This window comes from Aythya marila, assembly GCF_965140915.1.
Source record: "Aythya marila genome assembly, chromosome: 2".
NCBI classification, from domain to species: Eukaryota; Metazoa; Chordata; class Aves; order Anseriformes; family Anatidae; genus Aythya; species Aythya marila.
This window is the reverse complement of record NC_139043.1, coordinates 8,372,986-8,400,765: the sequence shown is the minus strand read 5'-3', so window position 1 is coordinate 8,400,765 and position 27,780 is coordinate 8,372,986. Positions and strand designations below refer to the sequence as shown.

The 27,780-nt window shown below is 38.0% G+C and overlaps 1 protein-coding gene across 2 annotated transcripts in view; it reads right to left on the bottom strand.

Moving 5' to 3' along the window:
- The window catches only part of DPP6 (dipeptidyl peptidase like 6), a gene marked incomplete at its 5' end in the record, with an annotated part of 551,718 nt that overhangs the window by 103,334 nt on the left and 420,604 nt on the right, over positions 1-27,780 (bottom strand). For both annotated transcript variants that reach the window (XM_082752737.1, XM_082752736.1), the window contains one exon: positions 13,362-13,414. In XM_082752737.1, coding sequence (XP_082608863.1) covers positions 13,362-13,414 — 53 coding nt within the window. The remainder of the gene's footprint in view (positions 1-13,361; positions 13,415-27,780) is intronic.

Sequence of the window (27,780 nt, the reverse complement as noted above, 5' to 3'; positions counted from 1 at the left end):
GTAACTTTTGTGGTTTGAATGGCAACTTCCACACCCCTGCTAGAGGGTGAGGGTCAGTAGTTATAAATCATAAACCCCTACTGTTTCTGGGAAGAGGTCTGTGGAGCTGACTGAACGATAAAGTACTCACAACAACAGGTTTGAGGCAGATGTGGAGGGGCACGAGTAGTTTGCTGAGGTATTGACCCTTCAAGTAGAAGTGTATTGCAGGATGCCCCAACATCATGACTCTACCAGCAATATGTCATCCTGGACTGCTGCTGGTGGAATATAGCTACATCTTTTATTCTCATGATTAATGGTCTTTGCTGGAAGCCTAGAGTCACTTTTGTAAGATACGGATAAGAGAACAGGTAACAGTCATGCTGAACTCCTACTAATAGCAGATCATATTCTGTATCTTTTCGAGCTTGGATTCATTAGCCGCTTAAGTTTCAAGTTAGCTCTCCTTGTTAAGACTCAATCTCTTTGGTTAGCTATCTTGATTATCTCAACAGAGAGTAAACTCTGAGTGCAGGAAAAAAAAAGAAAGCTAGTGAATCAAATCAAATCCTCTTATGGTAGAAAAAAAGTACTTTACTATTTGACAAATTAATTATCTAGTTGTTGTCAGTTGGTTGGTTGGTTTGTTTTTACCCATAGTAAGAAGAGGAACAAGATGCTACAAATAGAGGGAGGAAATACCATCACCAAGTAAACAGATTAGACAAATTGTAAGAATTCAAACTTGTAATGCTTCAGATAAACCAGACGGAGCTAAGGGACAGACGTACCAATTACATTCAATAATTCAGGCCAGAGCCCAGACAAGTCCTGTCAGTTCTGCTCACTGCATCATCTTTTAGAAGAGGACAACTCTAATGCAATGAGAAAAGCTGCACCAAACAGCTTTGCTAGCTGAAAAGGTAAAAGAGAAGGAAGAAGGTAAAAGCCCTGAATTCAGGCTACCAGCAAAGAGCTTTGCTGCTGAAAATAAACAAATACACACACACACACACACATATATAAAAGCAAAGTCATCTTCCCTTTCACTGAGGAAAAATATCATTGCATCTACTGAATTAGTTCTTATGCTGTTCAGAATGTCTGGGAAATTTTTCTTGTAGTATAATCTTGTTTGTTTGCCTCAAAACATTTTGATAAATATGCAGATAGGAGGGCTGGCTGACTGATGGAATTGCATATTGTCTGAAGGTGCCTGATTTACAAACCAAGTTACCATAAACTGTCTCTAAATTCAAATGTGTCACAGCAAGCATGTTCAGAGCATGATGTGGACCACTGGAGGGAGGTGTTAACCAGGCAGCCATCCTCATGCTCTGAATTATTGTTTTTCACCATGGGATATAAAAGAAATCTAAGATCTGAGTTTTCCCCCCAACATGCTCCTGAGAGATGGACATGATCCTCATCTCTTATAGACTGAAGAGAATCCTTTTCCTGGGAGTAGAACCATTCACTCCATCACCTGTGGAGAACTTTGGCATCACCTGCAAGGGATCTGAGAAGGCAACCCTCCTTGACCAGCATGATATAGCAGCCTTCAGAGAAGCTGCAAGGATCAGCACGCAGGCTGTGTTAGCAGTGGCCAGGTGAGACTGGACTGACAGGATGCCTGAAGCTGGCATGGAAGTGAAGTTCACGTGTAGACTCTACCATGAAAGAGCAGATTCCTAGACACTTACTTGGACAATGTTGGGTGCATGGTCTGTGCTAGAATAAACATGGATTGCCTCCCTGGCAGCCTCAGTTACAGACTGTTCTGGATCTGGCTGGGATGGATTTAGCTTTTCCTACAGCAGCTGTTGAAACCTGGCTTCCAAGGACATGGCCAAACATCACTCATTGATGGGAAGTAGAGAAAGCAGAGAATAAATAATTGCTTTTCTTCCTTGTGTACTTCCATACAGCTTTTTTTTTTTTTTTTTTTTTTTTTTTGTCTGTTTGTTTTGTTTTGTTTCTTTAATGAAATTATCTTTATCTCAAGGATATTTCAACCTGTGAACCTTTTTTCTTCTTCTTTCCAGCATACTTTCTTCTCTCCCCATTTCCCTTTGAGGATGGGGAATGAGAGAGTGGTTGTAGTGGAGTTCAGCTGCCCAGCAGGGTAAAACCACCACACAAACTGAGTGTGTCTTTCATAGTGGGAGGAGGAGTATGTGCCTACACCGCGTCTCCAGTGTGGAATGGGAACAACCCTCTACTACTCTTCCCAGGAAAGCTCTTTGCAGCCCACAAACTGAACCACACATTTGGAGAGCTGTTATCCAACACACCTCAGATTTCTTCACACTATTCTGGACATGCAGTTCTCCTCAGTAAAAATGCCACAAGGGACTTTTGGAAAACGAACAAACAAACAAACAAAAACAACTCAGGAGCACTCGCCCATTGTCCAAGCACTGCATGTTACATGTGACCTCATGCTGGTCTCATCAACCAGCTTCTTCTGGGAGCTGTGTTATTGCTGAGAAGCTATCACCTCTCATAGCTCCACTCTTGCTTTTTCCTTCAAAGTATCCTGCTTAAAATTCTTTTGTATTTTTTCTTGAATCAATCAACATTATAGGTCATCTCAGCCTCTCCAAAGAGCCAGTGTTCCTCACAGACCCTCATCATCAGGCCTTGTTTGGATCTGAGCCTTCCCCTGTGTGCTCATTTGTGCAGGGTGCTGACTTGGAAATGGGTTGTTCTGAAGGCAGCCTGTATATCTCCTATTATGGGTTTGCATGAAGAACTAACTTCACTGTGCTGTTACAACACTTTTACTGTTTCCTTATGGAAAGGGACTATAACCTTTATTTCCAGCCAAAGAAATGGCAAGGCAGGGGGTTATTAAAGGGTTGATGATATTTATTTCATCTCTTAAAATGATTGATTTTAAAGTCTGGGGAAAAAAAAAAAAAAAAAAAAAAAGTATGTTGTTTTAAGCCAAACAGAAGACAGCATGTGCTGTAAAGCCAAACAGAAGACAGCATGTGCTGTATAAATTCATCCACATTAAGACAATATTGTCTGGAGCAGTGACAGTTAAACTGTTCCAGACACAGAGATGATTTCAGCACAAAGTTCACAAAAGGTTATTGAACCAGTAAATAGAGAAATTTACTCATTTCTTTACATGAGTACTCATTACTCAAAAAATCTCCCTTCAAAATTTTTGAATAAGGAACATTCCTGGGTGCAACTTGCAAACCATCTACCAAATAAATTTTAATTGTAATTATTGTAATAGTAAATGTCTACATAGGATAAAACAATCTAATCAATCCTATTAGGTTGCCTGTTTTAAATTTTTAAAAAATACTGTTGTTAATGAGGGACTAGTTTTAAAGAGATTGCATAATTTTTTTTTTTTTTCCAATTTATTTGTTCCTTCAGACAATTTTTGTTATTCTAAAGAATAGAAGTTTGCCCTGGAGACTTTATGGCACTGAATCTCCCTTTGAGAAGAAACATGACAAACTGTTCTATAGTAAGTACTTCAAGTGAAGCTTAACAATAAATAAATAAATAAATTCCACTGTAATTGAGTGAGTTTCCTTTTACCCCAAGAATATTCTAAGAAAAATATATCACAATACCAGATTGAAAAAGTCTGAAACTCAAAAACAGTCAAGGTCTGGGGTGTGGTATGGACTGTTCTTCTTTGGGTCTGTTTTAATAACTTTTTAACTTAATTTCCAATATAAAACAACAACATTTGTATGAAATTCTTTGCACCTATGGCCGATGTTAATAAAAATATAACAATTTTCACTAAAGACCACTTCCACATGTCTATTTTCTGAAAGAATAACCAGAGCTAAATATATGAGCCGGAATTAGTTCCTGAGAAAAACTTTGAATACCCGTGTTTAATTGGGACATAATTTTGGAAAATACAGAACACATTTTAAGGTTGCAGTATTATATGCAAATAACTCAAAGAAATAAAGACAATTAAAACAGTCAAACAAACAAAAAAAATAAGTGAGGAAGAAAGGAATACCTGCTTCTGCTATTTTCATCAATTGAGCACTGAATATCTTGAAAGATAACAGCCCTAAACACGTCAGCTCACTAAGACATTTTTATGGTTAGCTGTAAAACCTATCTGCCTATCCTACTTATCAGTCTCAGAACTAGAACTTGGTGTCTTCACATCTACTTCTAATAGCATAAAATCACGCAGAAACTTAGATAGATTTCTTCTTCTTTGGGAAGAAGGAAGGAAAGATATTAAAAAATGTTAAAAAAAAAAAAAAGCAAACACCATGGAAAGGAGAAATGTGGAAGGTTTATAAAGAATTAGAAACTTCATAATAAAAAAGCTTTGATGAATGATGAGGAAAAAAGTGAAATGGAGGAACTTTGCAAAAAGAAATAAAAGAAAGTAAAACATAACTGTTCATAAGTGAACAAAGAATCATAGATAAGTTTAGACAAAGAGTGGAAGGTTTTCAAGAAGCATGAATGCCATTTCTCAAGGAGCAAGAAAGCATTCTTAAACAATTAAGTGACTTGTTTATTTCAGTATTCACCAAGGAGAAGAAGAGACAGGTGTCATTAAGAAAATTGCTTCCCAGGAGACACACAGCCCTATAGAGAATATTAGAGAGATGGTATAAAATATAATACAAATGAGAATCAAAGACTTTCCAGAAAGTTAAACAAGAAATTAGACTGTCAGAAGACATAACCGGAATTCAAATAAAAGTGATTAAATAGATAGGGAAAATTTTTCCATTCAGGTACGCTTATCCACTATTAAATATTTAATGCATAAACACACACATATACATACTTCTTCTACAGTGCTTTTCAGTGTTCCAGTAAGAGGAGGTAATAAAAGCAATTTGAACTTACTAATTTCAACTACAGATAGACATCCGATCATCTAGCTGTTCTTAAAAACATCTCAGCTGTTCTTAAAAACAACAGAGCTCACCAACCTTTTTGTTCAAGATAAAATGTCATTTATTTAGAGCATAAAAGAAAAAAAATACAACACATGGGATCTAAAATGTCTTTGTACCCAGTTTGGAAATTCAGTCAGATTTAGCAAAGAATAGGAGCTCAGAAGTTTGTTTGATTATAGTTTGCCTCTGTTTGTAAAGCATCCATCAACGTGATATTTCATACTAGACCTGGAAAAGCTTGTAAAATACTAATACCACTTTAAAATCAATCACTTGTCAGAAAAGAAGCCATCAACTTCCTTTGGGAGTTATGTAAAGTGAAGGCACAGGCTTTTCTTTCTAGTGAAGGTCTACAAAAACTGATTAAAAAAATGTAACAGACACAGATGCATGGCTAGGACTCACGGTAATCCAGGCTGGAAGACAGCAAACTGTTATCAAAATCCCTAGGTCTCCCTGAGTAAGCAAAGAGTAGAAATGGTCTTTAGATACTGGTAACAGTATTTTTAAAAGGATGAGATTATCGTGTTTTTTATGTGACCCCTCTAAATCATAACTTATAGAGGGGATTTTTGCTTCATAAAACAAAACAAAGCACAACAATAAAACACTTTTTGCCTTGGAGTATTATTTTGTCCCCTAAAGAGAAAATGAGAGGTGATAAACAGAACCACTTAAAAGTAATTTTCTCTGACTCTGTTGAGATTTCTCAGCCAGCTCTGATCTCAGAGCTAGGCAAAGCATGAGGTAAGGCACTGGATTTATCAGGATTTCAAGTCTCATTAATTACAACAGAGGTGTGGGAAAGAGAAAATTCAAATATTTGAATGCTATCAAGAAGGTTAGACAGAATTATAGCAGATGCTTTTCCATCACAATAGCTCTGGGAAGACCAGTTATCCAAAAGACAGGGAAAAAAATAAAAAATTAAGACAACCAACCTAGTAAGCAATCTCAACAATCTAGTTGAGATCTCAACAATAATGGACATAGGATAAAAGCACATGGTTCTTCAGAGCAACTCTGCCAGTTTCCAGGAAAGTACGTCTGTGATGAAACCTTAGTGTTTTCTATCCAGCTGACCTTGTCTGACTTTGAAAATCTAATGAAAATATAGCACCAGGAAGTGGTGCCTGCAGAGAGCAATATGGGATTATTAGTACATAAAATAAGATGCAGCTGTGATCTCCCCACTACTGGACCAGCAGAAGTGCTTCGTTACAGTGTGACCTCAATGGACATTTGATCACACCTTTAATTGGGTCAAGAGATTGAATATTGGGCTTGTGCTCTATTCTAATTAACAGTTCATGTTACTGGGGTTCAGAGAAAACTAGAACAACTCAGTATTCTCCATATAGTTTTGCAAACTATGAATCTTTGAACAAACCTTATTTTCTAACACGTCAATGGGATAAAAATCATCTTGGAGAGTTGTGTGGATGTTTTCAGAAATATTGAAACACAGTATTTTAAAGAGTCTCTACCCACATAGATCATGTTCTCATCTGATAAAATAAACAAGACAAACACTTACTAGAGCCATTATCTCCATTTCTTATCAACAGCAATATTATCGCTTTTAAGCAATCACAAAATTACAGAATGGTTTGGGTCGGAAGAGACCCTAAAGATGATCCAGTTCCGCCCTCCTGCCATGGGCAGGGCCCCCTCCCACCAGCCCAGGCTTCCCCCAGCCCCATCCAGCCTGGCCTTGGGCACTGCCAGGGATGGGGCAGCCACAGCTCCTTTGGGCAGCCTGGGACTGGGCCTCACCACCCTCAGTAAAGAATTTCTTCCTAATTTCCAATCTAAATCTCCCCTTTTTTAGTTTAAAGCCATTCCTCCTTGTTCTATCACTGCACCCCCTGACAAAGAATCCCTCCCCAGCTTTCCTGTACAGCCCCCCTTTAGGTACTGGAAGGCCGCTCTATGGTCCAGCTGTGCATGTATTCAGCGACCTTGTACATTTTATTCAAGAATGGAATTTAATAGGAATCCTACCTCCATTTTCAGGGCATGCTGCCTCATATAAATGTTATGGGAGACTTTGCTTCAAATCATTTTTATTTTTTTTTCCTCCCCAGTTTTCTGATGAGCCATAAGCTGTTGACCTTTTCAGTAACATCAGAAAGTTGGTTGCTGGGCTTTTCTTTGCTAAGCCGCTAACATCTGCATCTAACTATTAATTACCTAAGGTTTTTTTTTTTTTTTTTTTTTTCAGTCTCAGCAGTCATTACTTTAATTCTTAATATCCAATCCTCCCATCAGGGGCCCATTCTTTATTATTATTGCTATATATGGTTTCTAAGGTGTCCACCCACATCACAACTAACTCTGGAAAAGAGAAGTGTGTGGTAAAGAAGTGCTTTGCCTACACAGAAGAGGAACATTTCACATTACAAATGCTATGCAGTGACCAACATGGGCGAACAAATGGCAGATCCCTGGTGGAAATGATATGGTGTTGAGCTGCTGAAGTGGCTTTCCTCCCACCAGCACAGCTGAGAGTCCTGCCTGGAACTGCCTTCCAAGGCTAAGCTGCTTTCAGCCTGCCACCACTTGGAAGTGAGTGATGCTCAAATGAGTGCCTTGCTTAATAAATGCTGGAGCTTTCTTATTAAAGAGGTACAAAATGTATTCCCAAGCAATAAACACACGTGTGATTTAACTGCTCTTCAAGCACTGTGATTTAGAGTGTTTAATTCAGATGATTATAAAAGCAAGAAGCCCAACAGTTCCAAGAGAGATTAAGACAAATTCCAGTAAACTCAACTTAAAGATTCCAATTCATTTTGGAAGATTTAAGGTTAGGCTCCACAATCTAGCTACCAAATTTAAGTGTATTCCAAGGGCCAGTGTTCTGCAGTCAAATACAACTGAGTAAGCATATCTGACCATGAGTGTCCTCACAAGAGCATACTGGCACTGAGTCTGGCACAAGAGCCATGACATTACAAAGCAGAGGTTCCTGAATTAACTACATAACACACCTTAGAAAGATGATACAAATGATGAACTGATACCTGGGAAAGAGGGATGAGGGAGAATATGCCACAGTAGTCAATTATTTAGAAACTGCACAATACATTTTTATTTTTTTGGGTGACAAATTTCACATCACTATTTGTTTTTACATACCTCTTATATGGGCTTATTTCAACCCCTATGTCATTGTTAGGGGAAAATACTCAGCTCCTATAAGTAAAATTTAATTAGCTGAAAACAGACTCTATTAATTACAGTGCTTTTTCCTCCTAAAATAAAATGTGGGCTCTAGTTTATAAATGTGAAAGAGTGAAATCGTGCAGCACTCTCCACAGTAATTATCACATATTGCCTCTGTGGGGTAAGCAATATTTCTCTCCTTGCTTCACAGATGGAGACACTGAAGTACGGGAAGATTCTTGCTGTACAAAAATGTTTGAATGCTGCAGTGAAAGGGCATAATAGTCCAGAACAAAACAGAAGAAACTTGGTTGGTCTGGAAGATGTCAGCAGTGCAACCAGTTCTCTGACGGATTTTTTTTTTTTTTTTTTTTTTTTGCCTTTTACTATAAACATGAAAATGAGAGCATGTGCAAGGAAAACCTGTTTGTCTTTCAAAGTCATATAGGGTCAGGTGTATGCAAAGTCTAATTAAGCTTTCTTTAGTTCTGTTCCCTGCCAATACCTGTATAAATGAATTAGACAGGAACATCAGTGAGAGCACTGCAGAGAACTACAGCCATCACTTTGAAAATTTACTCACAGTGAAGAATGGGCTTAGATTCTCCTCCCATTATCACTTCAGTAGATCTCCAAAGCATATTTTGCATTCACTCCACCCATGGAACTTCTCTTGAACGTAATGGGAGTTCAGTGTGGGGAAGTAGTGCAATATTTTATAAAGCATTGTATGGAGGAAGAACTGAACTAAACCCCACAATTTCTACTGTTATCTACTTACCATGTTCTTCTGATTACACCATATGAATATGGGAAGAACTGTGAATTCTTCATAGCAGTAGGCATTTGCAATTTCCTCCTCCTTGTATACAAAGTCAGTGAGGAGTGGGGATAACTATTAACTTCTCTCTGATCCCTATAAGCAGATTTGGAAGCTGCCGTGATGTGCCCCGGATGGATATGCTAACACCATGCTGAGACTTCACTGGAGGGGGGCAGCGCTAACCTCTGCCACTTGCTGTGCTCAGAGGGAAATGGGTTGTGCAGAAAGAGATGAGTGCTAGGAGGTCTGAGAAAATCCATGCTTTATGATGGGCTTTATTTTAAGAAATGTAAACACAACATAGAAAGTTTAGAGAAAAAAAAAAAAAAAAAGTATTATTTTTGGCCATAGCAAAAACTTAAGGATAGAGGAACCCAATGGGATAGCAATCCAAAGTTAGTTCTTGCTAAGGACCTGCAGTGCTAGACCAAACCAGTAGCCCAGCAGCAGGCACTGCTGTGAAATGACGTTAACACTGGTGAGGGAAACCCTGTAGCAGGGTGAGGGGAACAGTCAGGTTCCCCATGGACTGACTGAGAACTGTGTGCAAACTGAGCCTTTTACCTAAACCAACCAAACATGTGAAAGACTAAAATAACCCATATTGGACTTAGTTAGAGGAATATTATTAAAACCCACAATATAATTAAAAACAAACAAACAACAACAACAAAAAACCAGATTGTTGGTTTGTGCCTACATTGTATTAGCTAAATGTTTGTTTTCCAGAGCTAGGTAAAAAAAAATAATTCTGAAATAGTTGTAGGTTATTTTTTGTTGTTTTGTTTTGTTGTTCCATTTCTTCCCAGCACCTCACATGAGAACTACCTATTGCACATCTAAGCCTGGGGATGCAATCACAATACCTATAAATTACAATTAGCTGGCAATTACAACGCGGCAAGTGCAACATTGGGGTTATGAGAGGAGCTTTGCAAAAATATTTGTCATGCAGACAACTGTAAGCATTTACCAGCAGGTATCTGAACAGCAGCATCTTTCAGAGAAAAGAGAAGGGGTCGACGGAGAGCTGCTTGTGTCAGGGAAGAGAAGTGAGAAAAGAGGTTTGTTCCACTAGATGGCACCCGGCGCCAGGATCACGTTTTTGGGTGATAGGGAGGAGAAAAAAAAGGACGTTGTACAGGAAAGCTGAACTGACCCAACTCCCCTACACATCCCAAGTGCTCAGCCCAGGAAAATGAGAACTGCAGATCTTTGCTTGCTTCCCCTCTGAAAAATGAAAATCTCGGGCTACAAGCAAGCAAACAAATCAATCAAATAGACAAAACAAACAAAAAAACAAAAACAACAAAACAGAAAGCAAGCGTAGCAAAAGCTGTAGGGCCTTCTAGCCTGAATGTACTAAGAGGCAGCTGTGAGAAGGCTGAAATTACAAAGAAGAAGAAATTAAATCTCTGCAGAGTCCCTGCAGGTTTATTTACCCTCTCTTTTACCTCGGCCTAATTTTCATTTTTAAATAAGATCATTGGTATACATGTCATCGACATATACCAATTGTCCTGTAGAGTGCCAAATTGCACTACTCCTCCTTCCACAGGGAGTTCATCTTCACAGCAGCTCTCATAGAAAAATGTTACAGTCCTGTACCCTTTATAAAATATCATTTGTCAACATATCAGCTGATGGTGTTCCCAAATTGGCACATTGCACTTATGGAAAGCTCTGAATGAAACCTGCAAAATGCTTGTACAAGTCCCTTTTGACTTTAGGCACAGCCTGAATCTGGAAAGTCTATGGAACATTTAAGAAAGAATTAGAAATTTCCCTTTAAAAAACAATTTATGCTGACATTAATGTCACTTTATTTAAAAAGTGATGCCACAGGTTAGATTATTTGGCTTCCTTAATAGTTAGCCCTAGCAGAGCTATCCCTCATTTTATCAGCTCATGGAAGGCAATGATGTTGCCTGTGGATTGCAAATTTTGTTGTCAATGATGGAGCTGGGGCACCAAACAGAACTGCACCTTGTGCTGTATTAACACGTTGGGTCCTGACCTCAACGATCTTCATCCACGCCCATCCATCAGAGCAGTAATCCTGTATTAAATATGAAATATGTGAAGAGATTTTCCTACCTTCATCCAATAGAGACTCTACTACCAGGTCAGTTGATGCATTGCATCACCTGTTATATCCAACATCAACCACCACACCTGCCCTTTCTTTTCTTGCACTACCCTAAAAAATATCTAAAATTTATTGTTCCAGAAGAATGATAAATGCCCACATTCCATGAAAATGCTTATAAGCCATGACTTCCAACACTAGCATGTGCTATGATCACCTGAAAGATAAAAGCAATCATTACTTTGAAAAGTGGATTGCAATGCCTATATACATATCTACAGCCTAAACTGCTTTGTAAATCATACCTTCCACAACACAAACACAGCCACACTTCCAACTCTCCTCCTGTCAGATGCTGCCTGATCCAACACTGTATCGTCCTGTGGGGACCCCAATGCCTGATACAGCTGTATGTCTTCCAGCACTGTTTAATTTTCCAAATCTTCCCCTCATAGTGGATTTGTCTCCTCTGACATATTTTTTCCTTCAGCTGACTGTACCATGACTCAAACAACATGAAGAGAAAGGTAAAACACAGCTGAGTGTGTGATAAAATTCAGGCTGGGTTGACAAGGAACTCATTGTCAGGGATGAAGAAAGGTCAGGCAGTAGTAGCAAACTGCCTGGATCCCTGCATTGTTAATTTTTAGCATTTCTAATATACACTATGTATGATACTTCTGTCTTCACCTGTACTGTTTTTCTGGGATAAAACTGTGCTGTCTCTCAAAAGCTTTTGCTTTTAGCCACGTTTGGAGCAGATATAAAGCTTATGTGCTCATGCTGTGTGTTCAGCCTGTTGCTTGACATCCTTTCAACCCACAAGCTAATTTCAGATATAATTGGCCATAAGGATGAAGTTTTAAAAAGTAAAATAAATCCAGTAAGAAAAAATGAAGATCAGACAGAGACAGGGAAGGAAAGAGAATGAAGAATTCTGGAATGTTTCACACTGGGATGCCAGAGCATTGACATGGATGATGGTGAAAAATCTCCTAATACACGTGTTCTACCTGTACATGGAAAAAATTTAACCTTGAGCTCATGATTTTTTATTGTGGGTCGATCACAAAATATGCTATATGGAAGCAGAATTTGTGAGCTCCAGGACTCACAGATTTCAAAATAAGTATCCCTAGTACAGCTTTATTTGTAAAAAGTATTTTTTTCTTGATTGCTTGGTGGAAACCAAATAAAGTTATTTCAGCTTTTATTTTTATTTATTTATTTATTGCACGTGTGCAAACAAGTGTGCTGAGGCAAATCCTAGTATATCACCTGGACAAAAGGGGAAACTTTCTCCCCATGATGACAATCAGGCAGTGGGACAGGCTGCCCAGCAGTGCTGTGCAGTCCATGTCCTTGCAGATTTCGAAAACCCTTGGATAAAGCTCTGAGCAGACTGTTTTTAGCTGGAGTTCGGACATCATGAGGTCCTTTCCAACCTGAATTTTCTGGTGATTCTATGATCGCTTTGTACATAAACCAAGTAGATTTTTTTTTTTTTTTTTTTTTTTTTCTGGTTTTGTGAGCTGTTGCAAGGATCTCAAACTTCTGCTACTTGTTTAACCATAATGTATAGAAATGATAACCTAGTGAATAAGCACAATAAATACTGAAATTAAATTTCAGCACAATGTATTGTTATTTTTTACCATTGTTTTTAAACACTTTGTACTTAAAGGAGATAAGGGGCTTAAAGGAAGAGTCTGTGTGATTTATTACATATTATGACTTGTAATCTTGTATGTTATATGCTTTATGTAAAGCAATATGCCATCGTTAGGTTTAAAAATGTTTTGTAAAGCCTGTGTGGCATTATTGTTTGTCTGCACTTACCTCACACTCTCTGAAAAGATAAATTATAAACCCAAAGGCTCATAGCTTCAGTATAATTTTGAGTGTGTGTATCAAAGAAACATTGGGATCCTGGAAACAGACTATTTCTCTATCTGCTTTCATCTGCGATGCTAGAGAAAGCATTTGTGTCAAGGGAAACTGCTGAAAGACCCAAAGCTGAAGGGTGATGCCTCAATTCTGACTAAATTTAAGGAACTAAACTCCCTTGGATAGATCCTCCAACTGCACTCTGGTGAATGGCCAACTGTCTCTCAGCCAGACACTAGCACATCTACATTCTGTCCAAAAACTTGAAAACTGGAATATGAAATTCACATAGTCTGGCTCTCCAGGGAAGCTGAGTACTTCTGTTTCCAGACTATGTAATCTTTGGTACAACACACAGCACAGTGGTTGCTGCAGCTGATTGCCAGACCATTGCAAAGGGCTGTCACAGGGAAACCATTTGTCAAGATACACATTATTTTGCAGAATTCTTAATGAATGAATTTTAAAATTAAAGTATTGAATAATTGCTTACCCATGAGGTATTTTGCTGAGGACATAATATGCCGTATATGAATGCTGATACACCTGCAAAATGAAATTAAGAAACAAAACAGAAAAAAAAAAGATTAGTAGTTGTCACCTGCATTAATAGGGATCTTTCTCTGAATAAATAAATAAATATGTAAAATCTAGTATTTATAGCTAGGGAGCTGTAATAAGTACTTCAAAATCTGTAGTAGAAAAAAAAAAAAAAAAAACAAAACACACACACACAAAAATAAATAAAAAAGAAAAACACAATACATGGATTCACCTAGCACTGTTGTGTGTGCTTTTCATCTTGCACTTTATTACAGTTTGCCAAATCGTATACATCCAGATGCTCAGTGTCGTTACCATGACTACCAGGTCTTTGATTAAATTGGGGGCACATGCTGTCCACACGGGCTAAATATAGAACAATCATTAATGAGGACACCTTGGTCAGCTAGAGACATTCTCCATCATTATAACTAGACACAACAGGGATATAACACATATTTCTCTGCTTTATTCCTGCATAAATAAAAAGGGAGTGACACTACGTGATCTCAGAGTGGGTTGTAAGACCCATGTCAGCTAGCAAATGAAACCTGATTGACTTCAGGCATAAAGCTGACCTCACATTTGTTTGACCTGTTAAGTTGCTAAGTTGCATCTTCATATCAATTTGCAGTCTTTGGGCCCTGGGGAGGAGCTTGTCAGCTTGTATGGCAGGTCATCTCAGTAGGAAGACTTTATGACATTTTCTAAGTAGTAAATAATAATAATACTGGTGTCAAGGTCAGTGATTTAAGAATTAGTGGACAATTTTCCTCTAGTGACAATGCATTCCCTAATAGGGATCTGTGGTTGTCCAAGGTAAGAAATGCTGAGCAACAAAAAAGCTAGACAGTAGCATGAAAGTCTAAATAAGAACAAATTTGTATAAATATATGCCTGTATAAATACACAGGCACCCACTTTTGCAATTATGCCCCGTTACAATATACATATATAGAGGTATATGAAAATCATTCCTTTGGACACTTGTTTCAAATTTTAATTCTCCTTGCCTCCAGTAGCTCTCAAAAAGCATTCTGTCCCAGAGAACAAAAGGAAAAATTTTCTTGAATACTTGCTTCACAAATCAAGTTTGTCTGATAATGATTTTTTCCCCCACTAGGTACTTTTTTTTTTTTTTTTTTTTTTTTAAATGCTTAGAAACCATGTCCTCCATGGCACTGCGAGCCTCAGCAGAGACCATCCCAGATCCCAGGCACACTGATAGCATCAAAGACAAGTAAGCATGGCTTCCTGCAAGTCACTCTCGTGGGCAAGCCTGCACAGTGGTTTCTAAGATGCTCCCATCTTTTTGGGGCTTAGTAGAGAGACAAAGAAACATGAGAACATGAGGTACATCATCTTGTAGATATCAAAACAAACTTCTCTGTTACAGTTTGAATCCAAACACTAAATCTTTACATTACTGAAAAAACTCCCTGGGGGAAAAAAATAAAAAAATAAAAATCTACAACTACAATATAGAGGTGAAAACAATGGTTTTCTCCTTATGAAATGCAGAAAGGGAATGGCATATGGATGTGAAATCCCTCCTTTCTGCAATTCATTCATCTTCTTACAAGGATATCACCAGGTTGTACCCCAAAATCATACCCCTTTTGAGGCACACAGGTACATAAATCTCCCCTGACAAGGTCAATCTCTGTGGTGTATTATGCCAGGGAAGGTCTAGTAGCACAAATTCTTTTCAAGATAGCATTTATTTTAGTACAAATCCTTTTCAGCTTCACCTGTTACAGATGACATCAAATAAATTAGTTATCTCATCTACCCCCAATCACACCAAAACTCCAAAGAGCTCTTGAAGCTTAAAATACTGAAAATGCAGACCTTGCTGAAGCCCATGGCCTTACTTTTTATTCAAGCATTGTTGAGGTTCCTAAACTGCTAAAATTCTTTAAAGAGAATGTAGTAGAGGACTACTTTTGTCTACAGAGCTGGAAAACCATACATGGCCATATAGTGAAATACTGATGTATTTAACAAGCAGTTTTGTTAAACCCGAAGTAGTTTTATAAGTATGGAAAGACAGTTTTGTGCTCACTGGTTTCCTAATATTTAATAAATACTAATAAATGCTAATAAATACTGAGCAACTTTTGTCTTCAAGTATCCTGGCACTAAGATATAGAAAATGATGTAAATATAAAAAATGTGAACTACACAAAGATTGGCCTTCAAGGTAACAATTCATTGTATAGTCTCTTAGCAGAGGCACATATCAGCCAATCAGCCCCCAGAATAAGTATGAACAGAGAGAAGCATCAAGGGCTTCAGGACAAGATGTAGAAATGTGGAAAGTTGGAGGGAAAAGGAACAGCCTGAGAAATACATCTGCTGGTGTTCCCACTTGAGATACAGAATCCCTGTAGTCATACTGGAGAGTTCAGAGCTGTCTTAGAGCCACTAACGGAGACTGATGTAAATATTTATTTATTTATGAATTTATTTATTTATTTGGAGAGAGAGTTTAGGAGTGTGTGTGGGGAAAAAAAAAATAGATCTGTAGGAGTTTTAGAGAACTTCTTAACTTTCTGAACATTACTTGTTATACTGTCTTGGGTCTACGGGCAAACTCTAAACTTTCTCACATTAGCTGTGCCTGTAGGTTGTAGACTTCAAAGGCTTGTAGCTTGCAGAGTTCATTCACCGGAGCAATCTTTCCTCTTTTAAAGATTTAAAAAAGAGGAAAGATTTAAAGTCAGTAGGTTTGCTCACGTAAACAACTATAACTTGTATGAGAAAAGATTTCAGGATCAGATGTATATTATTATTTTAGTTCTTTAGCACAACACCCCATGCAGATCAAAAATCCTTCTCATCCTCACTATTTCAAACATGTTTGGAAAACAAACTGTGACCAACCCCCCTACTCAGATAGGGACCCAGAAGAAACACCATTTAATGCCTTCCTGAGAACTGAAATGGCTGATTTCCTCTTAGATATGGAAAAAAAAAAAAAAAACAACACACACACACAAAAAAAAAAACCAACATGAAATTATTTTAAATTTTTGAGATAAAGGCTATGTCTGCTTAATATATCAGCTGAAAAACTGAGTCATATTCAATTGTTTACCTGTCATTAGGAAAACTGCACATCAAGGAAAAGTGTAGAAAAGAGATCACCATTCTCCTGACACCCAAGGTGTCAGAGACTGGACAGTTCTTAAAGGTTCATATTCATTTCATGTAGCCTCTCTGATTTTATTTTCTTCAACAAAAATAACAGTGTTAACTCTCTGCATTCCTCCTATCTATCCGAGGGGTGTAGTAAGAGTTTATTGCACTGATTTGATGTTCTTAACCCTAATTTTTGGCTGCATATCAGAGGCACACACCTCCTCTCAGAAAAGAGATGCTTTCAAAGGTAGCAGTTTTTGGCATTGTTTTCATCTGTAAAACCTTGCTTGCCAAGTCTTCCTGCCAACATAGGTCAGAACAGATTTAAGACTGTTCTGAAGGGTTTTAGGTATGACCAAAACCAGGTCACAAAAACTTCCACGCCAGCTGTAATCAATGAGTGTTGTAAAAGTCATTATACTAAAACCACTGTGCCAGAAGCACTGTCCCACTGGGTCTCTTATCCCAGGTCACAGCACAGATCTTGCTTACTTTTAATCTATGTTATTTGCTGCAACCTGTGCCTGGCTTTGCTGAAGTCACAAAGGAGCAGAAATATACATAGCTATCTCTTCGCCCAAGTCTTGTAAAGGCAATTCTCTCTCTCAAATTCAGAAAAACACAGGGCTAACTATGTATGACAAGACTTTGCTGTGAAGCCACTGACCTTGTTTTATGTAATCAACAAAGAAACCTGGACCTGACCATATGACAACAGGACTGCAAACCTTGCAGCATGTGTTGCAGTAAAGCAGTGTCTCCTTCCTTGCCACCAAATTCCAAAACAGCAAGTCAATTTTGATTCTTACAAGCTACAGATATTAATTGGAAAAAGCAATTTCTGTTCCCCATCAGAGCAAAATGTGGTGTGGATGGTAGTGCAATTTCTCCTTGAAAGCCCTTATATGATCTCCAAAGACACAGATCCTAGTGCAGCAGGGCTTATTAAACAGAAAGTGTATGTTATTGAAAAATGGAATGGATTCAGACTCATTTATTCATTGTGATTATTCATATACTTTAAATTAGAATGCATAGCTCTTGTTCATGCCTCCAGACAACTGCAGCAGTACTTGACATAAGTCCAAAAAGACAGGCAGGCTCCTTGTGACCTCCCCACATCTCACTGGGTTTGTCACAGGGGCACAACCTGGACACAACAGAACCTTCACCCACATTAACTCCTTATTAAAAGTATAAAATTTTCATCATTATTTTCAGCTTGGCACTGCCTGTGCAACTGAAAAAGAATTAGGAAAATGTTTTGTATGGAAATTAGGAATTTTTTTAGAAGGAAATTTGGAAATAGTTTCCATCATATGGCTGTGATGAAAATGATATGATATCTGCTGAGGTTATAACACTACCATCAGAGAAAAAAAAAAAAAAAAAAGAAAAGGAAGAGTTTAGAGAGTTTAGTTTACAGTTCCATCTTCTGTGCCAGTTTCTGTCACACTTCATGGGCTGATACCCTGCTAGCAACTGAAGTAATCTGCATTCATCAAATGGCTTCCCTTAATGTCTGTATAACAAGGTGCTGAATCAATGGAAACAATGCACATGCAGGCAGTAAAAACTTTATTTTAGGATGTTTAGAAGAAAATTCCCCAACCCAGCTCAATCTTCTCATCAGCCAATAGGCTGTTCAATCAAAAAGCTAATTTAGTGTCTTATCTCTCAGTGTATTGAACAGTTTGCTGATCTGAGATTAAACACAAATGGACTGTCTGCCATGACTCCCCGATTATTACTTACTTGATAAATACAGGAATAAAACATCTTTTGTGTCCATTTTCTGAATGACTCCATAGAGCCATCTGGTCCTTCATGCTGCGTTATTACTTAGATTAAATTATTACCTAGAAAACTCACAAATAATCCCATAAAATGTAGAGCTTGAAAAGGAACAGGCATAGAGTAAGTTAAAGTTGTAAGATGCATTATAAAGCAGTTTGAATGGCTTAATACATAATATCTACTATTTTGTGTGTTCTTCATATTCAGTAATCAGATATTACATCCAAAAAGTCACCCCAGCATCCCCAAACAAAAATGATCATTCCAAATAGTCATCAAAAAAACCCTGTATAGTAGTTGGCTGATGTGTGAGAACAGCAAGAAAGTATTTTAATATAATTAATCATAAAGCCCTCAGTAGTTATCTGGGTAAAAGGAACCATTTTTTTATTCTGTAACAATAAAGTATATCTCCAAATAGTCAATCCCCTCAGGTTTCTTTAACAGACCCAAATTATCTTTATAATATATTCCTTTTCATGCACTACAGTAAGATAGCAAAAATAAAGTGCAAGTGGCTGGTGAAACAGGAACTGCCAGATCCATTAAAAGAGTTTCCCACTTTTTGTACAGAAAAATGTTTTCTGTACAGAGATTTTGTAGTCCATTTTCCTACTTGTGCTATGAGCAGACAACCCCCCAAATACACATATGGAAGTCCAATTGAATGATCCCAAACATGTGACATAATTACATGCTACACCTTTTATATTGGTTTTGGCACCCCATAAAACTGTAATTCATGCTGTGAAGTAAAATATGCAGGTAAAGGAAGAATTATTCCTTAATATCTGTGATGTTTCACCATGTTCTGAAGGTGACAAATTAAGAGGGAAAAGAGAATAAAGTGATGGCAGAATGCGGGAGGGTTGCAGGGGTTGCAGGTCTATGCTGGAAGCAGCATGAGTGCTTGGTACCCCATTTTCTAATGATGGCATGAACAGGGGACAAAAAAAAAAATGTTCAGCAGGAAAACCACAAGCAAAGGTTAGCTACAGGTTGCATTTCTTTCTACTACATGCACGTACTATGCTCAGTAAAGGATAACCCACAGTCAGAGCTACACTGTCACACTGATTTTTCTATCAGTCTTTCATCAACGAGAAAATACTGTGTTGTTTTTCCAGGGTAATAGATGTCATCCATATAAATTTTCCATTAGAGACAAGGATAATTGTCCGACTAAAAATATTGCATTGCCATACTTTGTTATGGTATTCTGTGGAGAATCAAAGCAGGTCACTGTACCTGCTTGGAGAATTTTCTGTATTTTTGATGAAAGTTAACATCAAAGACTAAATGTGAGTCATCATTTGCCTTCATCAAAATTCCTCATGACGCTATCAGTTTTGTTGAGTCTGTACAACCTGAAAACATATGAACCATTCTGTTCAATTGAGAAGAAATCCTTCATTTCCCATAGTAGTTTGAACTGACCCTCCAAAAAGGATGAAAAAAACCAGTCCTGTAGCTGAACACTAACTTCTTGGTAATGTTTTGTCCAACTTCTCATCTTTCAGACATATGTTTAGGTGAAATTACATTTTTTCTTGATTCTCCTACATATTTGTGATTTAGAGCACAAGCAGATACCTCTCTTTGAGGCATATTTTGTGGGCAATTAGGTAATGGTCTTCCATTTATTTATTTTCAGTTTGTGGAGACAGGTTGGCCATATATATTCTCCCCAGCCCCATATTCTAGCAAAGTATTACCACCATTTATTCTTAATAGGCACTCCATAGTAACCAACCTGGAATTAGACTCTCTGAAAAACCATATCTATTTCTTTTGTATCACTGTAATGAAAAAAAAAAAAAAAGGAAGGAGAAAAAAATCCATACCAGTATTTTGTACCCTAAGCTTGATTGTTTGTAAGAACCAACCAAATCAATAAAGCCATATAATTTGAAGTCTTTTCAACATTCTCACCTTTCAAATTCATTGTGATACTGACCTGTTTTGTTTTCATCTGAGGCAGCAAACTCTCTTTTGTCTCTACATTGTATTATCCTTTTATACGTTATGCCTTCCCAAGTAATGTACCTCTAATGCAGTCTCATGCCGTGTACCAGCTTGTTACTGCAGCCTTCCGAGGAGCACTGCCCATTTCTCTTTGTGCCTCTAATAAATTAGGAAAACCATAATGAAATGCTATCATTGAGTATTCCCTGTGCATCGTTTCAGCTGGCAGCCAAACAACCCCCAGCTGTTCCCAAACACCCAATTTAGGATGCTCTTACCACAGCCAGATGATCAGCCCCACAAGCAATGTGGTTGCAGCCTTGGGCAGTGTGCATTAGTAGTGCTGTGCCATGCTGGGGTAGTCTGGTAAGTTCAGGAAAGGGCAGAGATGGGGAAAATAGTTTTAGGCAGGAAGGGCAATTAGAACAAGGGGTCTCAGGGATTAATCAAGATGCAGAGCATTTGGCAACTGGTTGCCTTTGTTATAATTGTCTCTGTGTTCCACAGGAACCAACTTAAATTAACATTTAGGCAAAAGAATCAAGATCTATACCTGGGGATTGCATGTGTTTTTACTGAGAGAAGGGAATAAACCCTTTATTTTGGAAAGGAAAGGATCCCAACACATCAGCCAAAGAATTCGCCATACTTGTTCCTGGGCAAAATGATGCAGGTAACATGAAGCAACCAATGTCTCAGGGAGACCTAATGGGTCAGCGTCTCATATAACTCATTTCAGTTATATCAGTGCGAATAAAGGACTCCTCCACTGCTACCCAATGTCATATAAAATCAAGGACAAGAAATTGAGTATCTCCTGAACTGGGAAGAAATTTTAGCAATTGCTTTGGAAGAAGAGAATGAAATGGTCTGTACAAGGGATGGAGAGTGGGAGAACAGAAGAAAAATCTTTACATGACTCTGTTTTCTAAATCTTTCAACAATTCAATCCATTTGCTCTGAAATGAAAATTAAATCATTGCAATATGAGCCTGAAGGAGCCTGAGGCTATAAGTTCGTCCTTGGTGTGCAGAGCACGATCAGAGCAGCTCTCCAGTCAGGCGGTGCTGTGAATGGCCAGCCCTCCTGCCACCCATGCTGGAGAGGCTTCCTTGGAGCAGAATCAATCTCGCAACAAGGTGACATTGGGAAAGGATGGCATATTCATGCCATAGGGTCTTGCTTTTTAGAAACATTTGTAACACAAACTCAAGCTATTTGTAATAGGGTCATATGCTGAAGGCAACAAGCTCAGTTAATATGTAAATCTCTCCCACAAATATACCGCGGGGTGTGTGGGCATTAGAAGCTGATTTTCTAGTTACCATTCCAAAGGTCTCTGAACCAGCTAAACCAAAGAATTACTCCTTTGCAAATAATGTCGCCTCTAGTTGGTAAGATAACCACAAATAAAGTGTGATGGCTGCATCCGATACAGTAGTAGATGGACTAGAGTGCTGTAAGGTAGTGCTGCTACTTCATTTTCAACAAACTGATTATTTATCTCAGTTGTTTCATGATAATAATTCTTTATTAAAAGATATGTTTCCAAATTACACGTTTGAGAGCCTTATTCTACTGATGATGTCAAAAGAGAAATTTGATGCCAGTGTTAGGATTTATGCCTTTGTGACATGGTGGAGGTAAAGCGGATGTTCTTTTTGTTACAAATGCAGCTCCAGAATCAACTTAGGCTACAGGTATTAACATACAGCTCATGTGCCAGATCTTGCCCCTAGGAGAACGTTAATCCAATCTGCCAACTGCTGCTGCACTCTAATACAGCTCTGCCCTGCCAAGCAATTACAAAAGCCTCCTTTTGCTCCCGAGCCACCTGTCCCTCACAGCACTCCACTGGCACCAGCAGCATGAGCAAGCACTTGCAGTCACTGGCTTAAAGGACGACTGTTCTGGTTTTTAATCGTAAATAAAATGGCAGCTACAAAGCACTCTGAAGCTTTTTTTTTTTTTTTTTTTTTTTTTTTTTCTTTGCACCAGCATTTGTGCACTCATTGCTACTCTGTCCCAGGTTACTGGGGAGCATCTGCAATCAATTTATTAAGAACCATGAGTAAGGGTTGAATAATGAGCTCATTATGTTACTGATCTTTTATTTTTTAGACTTCTGTTGGTATTCACATCACATAGTATAAGCTCCCAGGTTCCCCTCCTGCTCTACAGTAACCTTAGTGTAAGAGTGGATGCAAATTCTCCAAACACTGCACTTGCCTATTTTGAAGTCCCGTTGAGAAACTTGAGGGTAAAATTATTGAGTACAAAGTTAATGTTGTGATTCTGACGTACCCTACAATATATCCAAGGAAAAGGTAAAATCAATAAAAACAATAACAACAAAAAAACAGACACTAATAACTTTTTATTATTACCTAATAACTATGAATACAAAAGTAGCTGTACTGGGTCAGACCCAGAGTCCATCCAGCTCACCATCGTGTCTCTGACAGTAGCCCAATGCAGATTCAGAAGGAAGACTAGGGGTAGCATAGATATAGTCATCCCTCCCCGAAGCACTCCCAGGCTCTTGCAGTTTGCAGCTTGGAGCTGCTGCCTTCACACCTGCCTTCCTTGACGGATGTCTCTGCAATTGATTTCTCCAGTCATTCTTTACATTTACTATTTTTGCATCTACAATGTCATGTATCATAAAATAAAAGAATTATAGAATCATTAATGTTGGAAAAGACCACCAAGATCATCTTCCAACCTTCATCACTCTTCATCACTCGTCCAACCATCCCCCTACCACCAACATCACCCACTAAACCAAGTCCCTAAGCACCATGTAGCAACATCCCTTTCCCAGACAATGGTCTTGAAAGCATGCATGGGGTATGATTCCTCTGATCAGCCCTTGGTGTCCATTTCAGCCTCAGATCCGCACCTTAGAGAACCCTGGTTACAAATGCAGCCCAGGGAAGCAAATACAGATGAGGAGTTTGCGTTGTTCACATCTATATTCCCTCGATTGACTCTCACCTTGGTTGACTTTGAAAGTATAAATCAGAGGGCTAAAGGACAGCACGAGAAATCAATGCTTAATAATCAATGCTTATAATGAAGCATTAGATACTGTCTTCTTTAAATGAAATATTTCTTGAGCTGGGCAGGCTGACTGTGGGGGGATTCTAAAATCCTCCTTTCTGTGGTGTTTACAATTCAAATGGTGCAGCTTTGTAGCAATTACATGAGAACCAAGCCGTGAAAATGGGCTGAATGTTTAGTATATCTAATTAATTTATTCATTTTTAAATAATTCACTTTAGCAGCAGAAATCAGCTATAGAACTACAGCATATGTTCTTTCTATTAAAATTTACCCTTAGCATACCAAAATTGCTTTTTTACTATAGCAGTTCTGAGGGTGTATACTACAAAGAGGCTAGCACTGTCACTGAAATCTTTTGTGATGTTCATAGGCTCAGGGCAGTCTTAGAATACTCAAAGAAAGGAATCCAAGACAGGAAAGATGAGACCTTCAAAAGGAGCTAGAGAGTAGAAGTGAAAGAGCACGGAATTGGATGTGAAAGTAGAATGAAAGCCTTCAGATATATGCCAAGCACCTTGCTCCCAAAATGTTCTCTGTTCAGGGAAAGATTCCTTTTCCAGTTCCACATGATATCAAAAGACTCTGAGCTGTATCTTGATGCATGTGTGGATTTAATTCATTGGAGGCAACATTTCTATTTTCTGAGATAAGGAAATTATCAAGCGAAATCACAAAAGAGACCTCTAACAGCAGGGCATTTTGTGTGTCGTCCTTGGGCCTCTGCAGACATCTTCTGAGGGTCTGAGGGGTCAATGGACAGTGGTGATGGTGGGCATCTCTTCGAAAAGTGAGGGGAAAGCAAACCAGGCAGGAAGAAACACAGAGCATGCCCCATCCCGTTCATGCTGCACATCCCTTCACAGCAATACTGATACTCTTCCACACTTACACACAAAAATCTGAAGGCTTTTGACTTTAAAGACTTGAATAACGCCCTAGGATTCATTTCCCTTTCTAAGAAAGTGTAAGGTTGTGGTTTTCCTTTTTTTTTTTTTTTTTTTTTTTTCCTGTACAGAATAGAAGAAAATTGAATAGAAGATCCCAGTTTCAAATCTGGGTTGTTAGCTGCCCAAGGATAATTATTGGTTTTAACATAGTCCTGAAACAAAAACAGAGTTCTCCAGGCAGTTAAAGAGATAAAAGGCACTTGGTCAGGGGAAACACAGAGATGCACACTCCCTGGATTGAGGCATGTAACAGCTAAAAAAGAACATTTGAATCAGAAGATTTGCATTTCTGAGTATGGGAACTTCATTGGGGTGCTCTGCATAGAAAGATTTGGTTTTCCAGAAGAGGGCACTAAATATATTTTCTTCATATTCTAGTGAGTTAAAATAAATAAATAAATAAGAGAGTCAAAATCAGAATTAGATTATAAACTCCTGCAGGCAGGGACTGTTTCCTCTGTTTCTGCATAGGCACCAGAATTAAATCTTTTCTGATTTTTTTTTCAAATGTTCTTTGAATCAGTGCCATATTCCTATATTGCGTCCTATTCTTAACATATTTCCTTCTTTAGCGTTTTAAAACAGCTGTCTATACTTATTATATTGCAACATAAAATGTGATATTCATTGTTTCTGAAAAATTAGGCAGCAAAATTACACTAAAAATAGGAACTCAGCTATCATGTAATTCTGAAGCTCCTGTAGGTTGAAGGGAATCTATTTTTTTTTATTAAGTTCTTATATATATATAATATATATATAATTTATTTTTATTTTATTTTCCCTGTAATTTCTGTATAGCAGCATTTATTTAATTCCTGTTAAAGCAAGGAAGGTTCCCCTGATTTTTGACTGTCTAGGAGACCTTGCACAATTACCTTACATATGTTTTATTCAAAAATAAATTTCAGGACTGTTTTAAAAGGTGTTTTGTGAATTTTGTTAGAATGTTAATCTCTGCCAGTCTGTCTGTTAAAGTTAGATCATCTATACTTTCAGAAAAGGAAGTAGCATGAAAAATGTAATATTATCCAAGAAAAAAAAAGCAAGTTGTTTTTGTATCATAGTGTTTTGCCTCGAGTCTTTTTATTTTCTCTTCTCTGTTTGATGAAAATCTCATTTGCTAAAGAAAATATTTACAGAGGAAGACTGCTGATAGCTGATACAGATACATAATATACCTATGCCCTCTTGCATGACAGGCTAATTATTTCTGACTTTCGATATTACTCTACTCTTCCCTGGAACTGTGGATTTGCTTTTCTGTTCACTGATGTATATCTATGTCTGTGGATAAATGTAGGACACAGTTTGTTGGCCTCTGCTACATGACCAAGACTGTCTGGCTTAGTTTGAAGTATTATTTTCTACTCAGTCACATCTGTACAATTTGTATTGAAGTCTCCCATCACAAACCATGAGGCTTAAAATTTAGTCCTAGCTCAATTTATGGATATTGTTAGAAGAGCAGCAAGAGTTTAATCCTTTGTTTTTAGTAGAAAAAAAGTTAGAGCTCTAATTACAGGTATGGCAGAGTAGCTGAAGTCAGCATACTCAAGTTTTAGTGCTCTCCATTTCTTGCAGTTAGTATATTGTTCCAATAGTCACATTAAACAATGGTGTCTAGAATAGAGACACAGTAAGAAAATGAGATTTAGTTCATTTTTACTGAACCCCTGCTATACAGGTAGTATGCATTAGCAAAACTGGAATGTGGGGGCTGGGAATTGTACCTGTTGGGCAGATCTTTGCCTGTAATTTATGGCAAACACTTTGTATCGTGTTTTATGAAAGCATTTAGATGATCATTTCATATGCACTTTTCTGATGAAAATATCCTTCAATAATGGGGAACAACACAGCTAAAAAATTGGGATCCTAATGCAGCTTAGTTGTGTGCTCCAGGAAAGGGCTGCAAGGCCACAAGTAACTGTAATGGCTACCCACAGTAATTGCAGGGTCCCCACCAAGACCTTCAATGTTTAGACGATTCTGCTTCTCCAACACTTGCTGAAGAGATGATGCTGTGGTGAGCACCCAGGCCTACATTGAAGCGGTGAAAATCGCCCCCCTCCCCCCCCCCCAGATAATAAGCACAGGAATCCTTCACCCACCCATTTTTTCTTTCACAGTTACAGTCTCATAATTTAAACTGGGATACACTTACGCCGACTGTGCAAGGAAGTCAACTACAAAAATGTTCCTGCAGCTAATATATGAATGTCCAATCCCAATCTACCTATTTGTTTTAGCTGGATTTTTTTCTTTAATTAAACTAAGCCATGTCAAGGCAGAAGGATTGTTTTTAAGAGAAAAAATAATACATTTAGCCTACATAAAGGAGCAATTTTCTGTTGGAGGTTTGCAGGGATTTGTAACAAAACATGAAGCTCCTCCAAAATGTATTAAAAAAGGAATAGGTTTGACCTATTATTTCTCTGTGTTAGTCCTAAACTAGTGCTAACGTTACTAAAATGAAATGTTTTAGTTAAAGGGTTAAACCTGCCACTAATAGGTGCTCTACTGTCCTATGCCTGCATCCAAAGATTTTTATTCCAAACACACCACATATGAGAAATTGGAAAGAGCGATCACCAGTGAGCAGTAAGAACAAATATTCCCACCACCTGATAGCATGTTTACTCAATTAAAATGGCTATGCACCCTCCCATAGTGAGAATTTTTATTTTTTGAAGTGTGTGTATCAGAAAAAAAGATTCTTGATTGCAAGGGCTCTGCAGTCAAAGGCACAAATGAGGACACCTGAGCAGACACTGTTTGCGTAATTCTCTAATAGAGTTCTGAAAACCCATAAATCCCTCCAGAGTTGTGTGGCAAACTTCCCTGTCTCTTTCTGCCACAGTAGATATCAAATATTAATTAGGCTGAACCAATTACTGATACCAACATACTGCAGAACTCAGTACATTGCTATGTCTGACAGAGATACTGCTACTTCTGCCTGAACAGAGATGCAAACCTAGGAAAATCTCCCAGTTGCTCAGATTTGGTTTATTACCAGCTGTGGTTTATATAATCCAAGGTGACTGTGAAGAGTAGGTGCCCCAGGTTGCAGTTGCCTAGGTCTGATAGAGCCAAAAAGTGAATGAAAGTGGTCCTGAATCAACCTTCTCTGATGCCTTTGAAAATCTGCTTTTTTATCTTGTTGCTATTCAGCCCACATTCAAAATGCCAGATTAGTGAATTTATTCATGGTGGGTTTTAGATTTGAAAAGATAAGCAGTCTGTCACAAAGGTTATTTTAGAAAGACTGGATTCACAATTAAAAAGAAAAAAAAATCAAAACACATTCGCCTTTTAAATTAAATGATTGCCACTAGACTTTCTCAAATAATAGCAACTACTTCGGCTTCAAATACAAAGTAAACTATCACCCAGAAAATTAACCTCATCTATGTTCTTGGTACTTTCTTGTTAATACAATACTTC